The sequence below is a fragment of the Pelodiscus sinensis genome, chromosome 21 (assembly GCF_052426305.1).
Source record: "Pelodiscus sinensis isolate ZL-2025 chromosome 21, ASM5242630v1, whole genome shotgun sequence".
Classification (NCBI taxonomy): Eukaryota; Metazoa; Chordata; order Testudines; family Trionychidae; genus Pelodiscus; species Pelodiscus sinensis.
In genome coordinates, this window is record NC_143072.1 from 14640525 (window position 1) to 14650374 (window position 9850).

General features: G+C 46.8%; 1 protein-coding gene across 4 annotated transcripts; it reads left to right on the plus strand.

Annotated features, from left to right (window-relative positions):
- The first annotated feature begins 2496 nt into the window (after positions 1-2496).
- On the plus strand, positions 2497-8999 carry FBXO39 (F-box protein 39). 4 transcript variants are annotated; one of them, XM_006130024.4, is made up of 4 exons: positions 2497-2589; positions 3984-5220; positions 7150-7326; positions 8814-8999. In XM_006130024.4, the coding sequence occupies exons 2-4, from the start codon at positions 4207-4209 to the stop codon at positions 8940-8942; spliced, it is 1320 nt and encodes a 439-aa protein (XP_006130086.1). In that variant the 5' UTR covers positions 2497-2589; positions 3984-4206; the 3' UTR covers positions 8943-8999. The 4 variants fall into 4 exon arrangements, with proteins under 4 accessions (XP_006130086.1, XP_025043973.1, XP_075760535.1 ...); XM_025188188.3 differs by having other exon boundaries at positions 7150-7396; positions 8814-8952; XM_075904420.2 differs by lacking the exon at positions 2497-2589 and adding an exon at positions 3216-3351.
- Positions 9000-9850: the final 851 nt, after the last annotated feature.

Here is a 9850-nt window from a genome sequence, read left to right on the forward strand (position 1 = left end):
GAGGCAGGGAACCTGCCTCTGCGTTGCTCCAATCAGCCTTTGAGTGCGACAGCTCTATTTCTATTTGAGACAGGCCAGTCTGACCTACAGAAAGCTTCCCAGCCTGAAGCAAATACTTACCAGTAGCCACACACCACACCTTAGATACAGTCACCTAGGAACCTACCCTTGCAACAAACCTTATTGCCAACTCTGGCCAAGCAACACCATCACAAGACCTAACCAAATAAGCCTTACCATCAGGGACTCATACACCTGCACATCCACTACTGTGATGTGTGCCATCAAGTGCCAGCAATGCCCCTATGCCATATATATTGGCCAAGCTGACAAAAGAGAAATTGACCCAAGTCAGACGTCAGGAATGGTAACAAACAGAGATACCTGTCGAGCAGGGGTCTCCAACCTTTTTAAGCAGGAGATCACTTTTTTAATTTAAGCGCAATCCAAGAGCTACCTCAAACCCAAATACCTTTGCCCCGCCTCCTTTCTACCCCTTCTCCGAGACCCTGCCCCTGCTCTCTCCATTCTCCCTCCCTCCCCCATCCTCCCTCCTTTTCACCAGGCAGGGGCAATGAGTGGGGGTGCTGGCTCTGGTCTTGGATGAAGGGATTTGGAGCGTGAGAGAGGCTCTGAGCTGACCTTGGGGCCGACAGTTGGGATGTAGGAGGGGTTCTAGGTGCAGGCTCTGGGTGGCTGTTTGGGTGCAGGGGTGCTTGGGGCAGGAGCCTGGGGTGCAGGAAGGAGTTCATGACTGGGGCAGGGTTTCAGGATGTGGGCTCTGACTGGGCCCTGCTTACCTTAGGTGGCTGCTGGGTGGTAGTGCAGTGAGGCTGGGGCAGGCTCCCTGTCCTGGCCCTGCATCACTCCCCAAAGCAGCCAGCACTCTCCATCCCAAGTCCCAATATGCCCCCTCTCTGCTCTGTGGTGATAGGACACAGGGTGGGAGAGGGGACACCTTGACATCAGCGCCTCTCTCCTCCCTTCCCTGCCCTGCACAGAAAGCAGGAGGCTCCTGGGGTGGGGGAGGCAGCTCCAAGGCAAAGGTAAGGAGTGGTGAGGCAGTGCAGGGGAGGGGCAGCTGAAGTGCCAGCACTTAATAGCTTCTTGGCCAAACCAGTCAAGATCACCTCTCAGAGGCTCCAAGATCTACCAGTAGATCCCGATCGACTGGCTGGTGACCCCTGCTGTAGAGGAACATTTTAACCTACCTCACTACTTTTAAATCCATTATTGAATGTCCATACTTCTACAAAGGAATTATACCACTCAATTACAGAGGGAGAATGCTGAACTAGAATTCATTTAGAAATCTGACTGTGAACCTGGGCTTGAATCAAGATATTAACTGGTTACGGCACTACAAAGGCAATTTATCCTGCCTTTGACACTAGCATTTTCAAATCAAAAACTATGAACGGGACACATCCAGCTTACTTAATTAGCTTCATTAACACAGGTCCTACAATTGACAGGTAACTGCTTTTGCAAATAGATACATAGATAGATATCCTGGATTCTGTAATTTCCACTCCAACTCATCTGAAAAAGTGGGTTTTATCCACAAAAGTTCATGATCTTATATATTCGATAGTCTCTAAGGGTGTGTCTAGACTACTGAGTTTTGTCGACAAAAGTGGACTTTTGTCGACCAAATTATACCAGCGTCTACACTACCGCTGAGTTGAGGGGTTTCCCTCTGATTCACAGACTATTTCTCCCTATCTCCCTGGCAGCCAGCTTCGTTCTCATTCAGAGGGGTCACTCAATCAAAAAGCACCCTCCTTCCACAAAAGCATGCCTCTCTCTTTCCCTAAGCCTCCTTGAGTCCCTCTGGGTTTTTAATTGTCCTGATTCAAAGGAAATTCCATTCCTTCAAACCCCTTCTGCAGAGAAGATGGAAAACATTTCATCTAGCACATAGATAAAATATTCTTTATTCTTCCCAGGGAAGAGCTAATCAAGGGCTGATCATCTTTAATGACCAGCCTATTTATAGACAGATGCCCAAGGCCACTGACGCGGAAGGTGGTAAAGTGTAGTTTCTGTTAGGCCTGATGATTTAAAAGGGCCTGAGCCTCCGGGCTGCTGCTGTTGCTACAGCAATAGCAGGAGCTCTGGCCTTTAAAATTGCATTGGAGCCCTTTGGGGCATGGTCCAGGTGGCAATGAGGGCTGAGTGAGGGAGAGCCCTTTCCTTCCCAAGGTCTCACCCCCGAACTGAAGTAAGTTGTACATAGATTCTCCAAATCATCACACATGAGGTTTGCAGTTCCCAGGTCCAAAGCTGTGCAGGAAGTCCTACTTTCTGCCTTTTATGTCCTGCAGCCAGGCCTTAGATTCTCTTTTCACACTGAACCCCCAAGGAACAAATTTATCCCTCCCATTTGCCTTCCCAGTGTGCAACACTGCCCAGCTGGCTGCACTGCTCCCACTTGCAATGCATCCCAGCCAGTGCCCATGACATCACAAAGGCTACCTCTTGCTCCCTGACAATGGCTGTCCTCCCTAGGGTGGGGGAACAAGGAGGGTGATCATTGAACCCTGCAGGGAGCAAGGCTGGGGTCTGGATGCCTCCTAAACAGAACAGGTAACTTACCTCTTCTTGCATCCCAAGTGTTTCTTGTTTCTTTCTTTCATCACTCCCCACCCAATCCTCCTGCCTCCCACAACCACGCCTGGAGCTAGCCCAGGTCCAAAAAGATTTTGAAAATCTTCAGCAGTTTTTAGAGGGTCAGCTGAAATGGGTTGGGATGTTCACTCAGAAGAGCTAAGAGCAGCAGAGTCTGACAGTTCTTTTAGGTCGGGGTGGGAACCTCCTCGCACTGGCCACATGCAGTTCATCAGGCTTAGTGGCGGGTGGGCTGCCAGATGGTTTGTTTACCCAAATAACTGCAGGCATGGCCGGTTGCAGCTCTCACTGGCCGTGGTTCACCATTCCCGGCCAAAGGGAGCTGCAGTAAGGAATGGCCCGGCCTGCACTGCTTTCTGTAGTCCCCATGGTCTGGGAATGGCAAACCAAGGCTACTCAGAGCTGTGAGTGGCCACGCCTGCAGACACACAGGTAAACAAACTGTCTGGCAGCCCGCCAGTGGCTAACTGGGATAAAGCACATTGGGCCAGTGCCCAGAGGTTCCCTTCCGCTGATTCAGACAGTGAGTGCTGTTAATCTTTGCAGTGCAAAGGAAATCAACTCTTTGAACCTCTCCTGCATGGTCGCATATGCGCACCGCTTTGAGGGAACTCTGATTGACATGGAAATCTCTATATCATGCAGATGTGATCACCTCATCTCAAAAATGATATCTTGGCAATGGAAAAAGTTCCAGAAAGGGCAACAAACATGATTGGGGTAGGGAACAACTGCCGTATGTGGAGGGATTAATAAAACTGGGACCTTTCATCTTAGAAAGGAGAAGCATAAGGGGAGATATGATCGAGGTCTATAATATCACGGACCAGTGTGGAGAAAGTAAATAAGGAAAAGGTATTTACTTGTTCCCATAACAGAAGGACTAGGCATTGCCAAAATAAATTAATAGGTAGCAGGTTTAAAACAAACACAACACAGTCAACCTGCGGAACTCCTTGCCAGAGGATATTGTAAAGGCCAGGACTTTAACAGAGTTCAAAAAAGGGATAGATAAATTAATGGAGGACAGGTCCATCAATGACTATTAGCCAGGGTGGGCAGGAATGGTGTCCCTAGCCACTGTTTGTCAGAAGTTGGGAATGGGTGACAGAGTATGGATCGTTTGATGATTACTTGTTCTGTTCATTTCCTCTGGGACACCTGGTATTGGCCACTGTTGGAAGACAGGATACTGGGCTGGATGGATCTTTGGTCTGATGCAGTATGGACATTCTTATGTTCTTAATATACCGTTTAACATTTAAGTTTTATTGAGGCCAAGGAATTCAAGTTGTACCCTTTGCAATTGGTGTGACTGTACTCTTCTCATTGCTTTTCTCTTTTGAATTCAGTTAGATCACAGGTTAGACCCAAGAGCTCATGTGGTCACCAGCATTTGGATGTTAAAGAAGCAAAGGATGGATGGTTGCTTTTGAATGTAAAGAGGCAGGAGTTTTGCAATTCACTTGGAAGTTTTTGATCTGTCCGGTAACATTAAACAAACTAGCCACAGCCTTCCTGATCTGGTCAGCTAAGCTTTGGTTTTGCATCCAATAGGAACTGTTTGTCTCCTAGATGGAGGATGACAGCAAACCCGAGCAGAGTTGCTGGGCCTATTTGCCCAGCGTTTGCCTGAGCCATGTGTTCTGGTGGCTAGATGACAGGGACAGATCTCGGGCTGCCCTCGTCTGTAAGAGATGGAATCAAGCCATGTACTCAGGCTCTCTCTGGAGAACCAGAACCATCACCTTCAGTGGGCGGCCGTCCAGGTCAAACACATCCGAGTTTGAATCTGCGCTATGGTACGTCAAGAGATTCGGCAAGTACTTGGAACAGCTAGAGATCAAGTTCCTGAATCCTTACAATGCTGTCTTGACCCGAAAATTTCAAGTGACCATGAGGGGGCTTCTCTCACGCTTGGGTAAATGTAACAGCCGTCTGGTGTCTCTGTCTATTCAGCACCTGGAATTGGACCGCTTGGTCTGGAGAAACATAATTAGGAATCAGTTTATCAAGAACTTAATTCTTTTTCTCAAAAGAATGGGGACACACCTTGTTCATCTCAGCTTGAAAGGAGCCAGAGTGACGCTGGAAGAAGGCTGTGAGCTTTTGAACTCTTTGAGCTATTTGAAAACCAGAAGTTTTGCCTCTGAAATCAACATAGAAGACTTCTTCAGCCACCATCTTTCCATCTACAGCAGCCCCTTGTTCCTCCAGACTATGTCCATGTTCCGCAACCTGGTCACCCTGACTCTTAATTACAACTGCATCTCCGATGAATTGCTGGACATCCTGTGTGAGCACAACGCCCATTCTCTCTGGACAATAAACATCAAGTGCCACATCCATGACCCGCACGGGCAGGTGATTTGGGGGATGTCCTGGGCCAACCTAGCCAAGAGGGCACCCAACCTGAAAGTGAACTTCTTCTTTGAAAGAGTCATGAAGCACGACAGTCTAGCCAGAATACTCTTAGCGGAGATCCCGCTCAGGAGCATCAGTCTACGGAGCTGCTATTTCAGTGACCCGGATTGGTCGATGAGGCCGACCCTCACCAATCTCTTACCAGCTTACAATCACATTCTGCAGGTATGGTGAGTCAGCAACATGTTACTGTTTTGTCACTAATCTCACCATGGCTCCATGAGCGTGGTACCAAACGGTTGGTGTAAAAGTGAAATCCTGACCCATAAGGTCACTAGAGCAATTTTTTCCACAAGAGATATGGGTACTAGCTTCCCAACTAAAGTCCAAATTAGCTAATTACATTTTGCCTATCTAAATTCCTCCATCAGCTTCAGTTGGACACATTATTTCTACTTCTTCTTAAGTATTAGCTTTACAGAGCTAGTACCTAGGGATCCCAACTGGGCCCACTCAACCATGTGCTGTACACACACAAAGAAATGATGGTCCCCTCCACAAAAAGATTACTTCCTCTCCATAAACTGCTGCGCCTCCTTCAACAGTTGCAACCTTGTACCACAGATGTGGATGTGTGTTAGTGGAGGACTGAAGATACAGTGTTCCTTTCAAACAATTGGTACACAAGATGGTAAGGTGCTTTGAGATCTTCCCAGACATAAGTATATGCATTGGTGTAAATTATTACTTTGTAGTGTTGCGTTTACTATACTAGGCTTAATATGTAAAACAATGTATAGGAAAAGAAAAAATGATACATAGTATGTCCCTTGCCAGACATATTTTGCGGCTAACAACTGAAAAGGTCATTTGCATCTGTGATTGGTGATTTCTGTTAACTTTCTCTAGTACCTCAATCACTGTTACAGCATAGTGTTCCTTTAATCTACATTGGCTCCTTTGAATTATAATTATTCCCTTTCACAAATGTGTTGGGGGATCAAAATAAACTCTTCAGACTTGGTCTCTGGAAATACATATAAGAACCTCATAGACTGATCTATGACAGGGACTCTGAGCATTAGTTAATGCATCTTGTGTCACTGTGGCTATGTCTAGACTGAAAGCTTCTTGCATAAGAAGCTTTTATTGGAAGAGATTTTCTGCAAAAACTTTTTGTTCAAGAGCATGTCCACACTGCAAAAGCGCATCAAAAAAGCAATGGGCTTTTGCGAAACAGAGCATCCAGACTGCAGACACTCTCTCGAAAGTAAGCACTGATTAGTATGCACAGAATGACCACCAGGGCACCTGTGCTTTTTCTTCTTTTTGCGCAAACCCTCCCTCTTCCCCATCCACACACATCTTTTTGCAAAAGAACTCTTTCGCAAAAAGGCTTCTTCCTTGTAGAAAGAGGAATATCACAAAAAACCCTCTGTTCTTTTGATTCTCTTGCGCAAAAATGCACTTGAGTTGTGGACACTTCATGAGTTTTTTGCAGAAAAATAGCTGTTTTTCCCACAAAAACTCTGTAGTGTAGACATAGCCTATAAGGCCTTCCACAAAGAACTTCCAATATCAGCAATGGGCGTTCTAGGCTAGTGAGTCCTTCATCTCAATGAGCCACAAGATGGTCTCCTAAGATAGAGTCCTTTTGCTAACTGCGGTTGGGTACTTAGAATTTGTAGGATGTGCTGATTGGACTGTAGCAGTGCTGTGATTGGATGCAGAGGGAGCGCACGGCTCTCACAGTGAATGTTATGTGCAATCAGCACACACTTCACTTTACATGCCCTGGCTTTACATGTGTATCACATGCATAATGCTGGTACGAAAAAAATGACAGATGGAAACTAGCAGAACCTGGCAACCATGTGCATGAGCAATGGTAAACAAAATGTCTTGCAGGCCTCAAGCTGCCACATACATAACATACAATGATTAGCACAATGGAGCTCAATTCTGATTGGATACTTTTGGGTGCTGTTATGCTAGAATTCTAAGTTACATAAGATCTAAAATACAAAAGGTGACCTGCCTGTAAATCAACCTAATCAGCAGCTGAAAGAGAGACTTGCTGATTGAATCCCTTGGCAACGCCATAACAGCATGCCTGACCCACTGAGATAGAAATTTACTATTTGTCTTTCCTAGAAATTAACGCTCGAATTCAACAACAGTCATGAGTCACTGGATGAGGAGCTGTTGCAGCTCGTGTTATCATGCAAGAAGCTGTTCTTCCTCAAAGTTTGGGCCTTCCTCAGTGTTGCATTTGTGGAGAGGCTGCTGCAAAATCAAGCAGAAGGGAAATGTACCTTGCGGACCATGAAGGTAACATCCCGTCTCAAAAGTTGCATCCCATCCAAAGAACCCCAAGTAGAAGCATCGATTTACGAATAGGGTAATGCAGTCCCCTCCTCTGAATGTGGGTTTAAGGGTCCTGGCCACACCTAAGAGGAAAGGATTGTGAGGAAGTGCCAGAACCAAATATGTATTTCCAAGATGTAGGACCATTCAGGAATGTATTTCCCTGGACCCGACCAGGTCCATGAAATCTACTCCAGAATAACACAGCCCTGACCTTACCTCTTTTACAATGGCTGGGGAACCCCATGCAAAGCACACTCCTGCGACAAACTGCAGCCAAGGAAAACAGGGTTCAGACTGGTCTAAATGAACCACGCTACCTGAGAACCAGCAAGGTCCTAGGATGAGCAAAGCTGGTTTGTGCTTTTTCTAGATCCCTCCAGATAGGTGCAGGTCCCAGGAATTTATGGATTCTGGAGAAGTCCTGAGTCTTTCCTTCCACCAGTATGTTCTACTATTGACACACCCCAAAAATGGGTTAGTGAGAGTCTGTTTTCTCTCAGACTCATGAGGCACAACTTTCAGTGGCAGGCCTGGGAGTCTTGCCTAAGCAAAAACAAAGTGAGGTCTTCAGGATTTGACCTCTTATATTAGATGTTTAAAACTAATAAAAGAAAGTTCTTCACACAGCATGTAATCAACCTGTGGAACTCCTTGCCAAAGGAGGCTGTGAAGGCTAGAACTATAAAAGAGTTTAAAGAGAAGCTAGATCAGGGATGTCCAAACTTTTTTCAAAGAGGGCCAGATTTGAAGAAGTGAACATGCGTGAGGGCTGTCCCCACACTCTAAGCCCCAAGGCGGAGGGCCCGCAGGGTCAGAGGAGGGCGGAGAGCGCAGGGCACGCCGGCCTCACAGCGGCCCGGGGGCAGGGCGAACCCGCAGCCAAGCGGGGGAGCGGGGCTGCAGACGTGCCCTACGGGGCAGGCTCTAGGACCGTGGAGGCCATGGGCGGCGGCAGCGGCGCGGCCAGAAGCGGTGCGCTGGGCGTGCCAGTTCAAAAGAGCGCCGGGGAGCCAGGAGGGGGGGAGGAAGTGGGGGCCGTATTAAATCGGAACACGGGCCGCAATTGGCCCACGGGCCGGACTTTGGACATGCCTGAGCTAGATAATTTCATGGAGGTTAGGTCCATAAAAGGCTATTAGTCAGGGGATGTAAATGGTGTCCCTGGCCTCTGTTTGTCAGAGGCTGGAGATGGATGACATGAGACAAATCGATTGATCATTATCTTCGGTCCACCCTCTCTGGGGCACCTGGTGCTGCCCACTGTCGGCAGACAGGCTACTGGGCTAGATGGACCTTTGGTCTGACCCAGTATGGCCATTCTAATGGTCTTATGTTCTTATGTAGATATTAGGCTTATCTAGGAATCTCAGTAGCCACATGGCCATTGGAGCTTAATTTTGGCCAGGTAATGCACTTCTCACCACTATGATTTCGCTTCCTCCACACAGGTGAGGATTTACACAAATCGCTACGAAACCAATGAAGAAGATCGAATGCTGCGAGATATTTTCAGGAGATACCGAGACCTGATTAACTCAGAACTTAATTATTTTGTCATTGCCTACCCAATGATGTGAGAGTTATGTGATCTGTGAGACAAAAAAATAAAATCAGTCCCATCTGGAAATGCCCAAATTCAACCTTTGGAGGAGGAAGTCTCTGGGGGAGTTGAATGTTATGAGCAGTGTTCCTGAACATAAGACCATAAGAACAACCACAGTGGCTCAGAGTAAAGGTCCATCTAGCCCAGCATCCTGTCTGCTGACAGTGTCCAATACCAGATGTCCCAGAGGGAGGGAACACAACACGTAATCTTCACGTGATCCCTCTCCTGTCATCCATTTCTAGACAAACAAAGGCTAACAACACCATTCCTACCATTCCTGGCTAATAGCCATTGATGGAGCTACCCTCCATCAGTCTAGCTAACTCTTTTTTGAGGTGTGTGAAATTCCTAGTCTTCACCACATCCTCTGGCAAGGAGTTCCACAGTTTGACTGTGTGCTGAGTGAAGAAAAACTTCCTTTTGTTTGTTTTAAACTTGCTGCCCATTAATTTTCATTTGGTGACTTCTAGTTCTTATATTGTGGGAATAAGTAAATGACTTTTCCTTATTCTTTTTTTCCACACCACTCATGATTTTATAGACTTCTATCATATCCCTCCTTAGTCTCCTCTTTTCTAAGCTGAAAACTCCAAGGCTGTGTCTACATTGGCCCCTATTCCGTAATAGGGATGCAAATGTAGCACTTTGGAAGAAGCAAATCCGCTCTTTTCCGAAGGATCTCTTATTCTCTATTCGGGTTTCAAGTGCTACATGTCCTCCTCACAAAGATCACAGCCGGGGCTGGCTCTGACTGGCACCATTGCTGCCTGTCTGGTCTTTAGTTTCTGTCCTTACCGCCAGTGACTGTACTATTTCACCTCTAAAGCTTGTCTCTCCCTCCAGGCCACTCCTGAGTCCCGCTAAACTCATGATGGGAAG

What these genes read in the sequence shown, in the direction of transcription:
- FBXO39 (XM_006130024.4), top strand. Translation starts at nt 4,207, where the DNA reads ATGGAGGATGACAGCAAACCCGAGCAGAGTTGCTGGGCCTATTTGCCC. An exon ending in CTTACAATCACATTCTGCAG is followed by an intron (nt 5,221 to 7,149) that starts GTATGGTGAGTC and finishes TGTCTTTCCTAG; the next exon opens with AAATTAACGCTCGAATTCAA. An exon ending in GTACCTTGCGGACCATGAAG is followed by an intron (nt 7,327 to 8,813) that starts GTAACATCCCGT and finishes TCCTCCACACAG; the next exon opens with GTGAGGATTTACACAAATCG.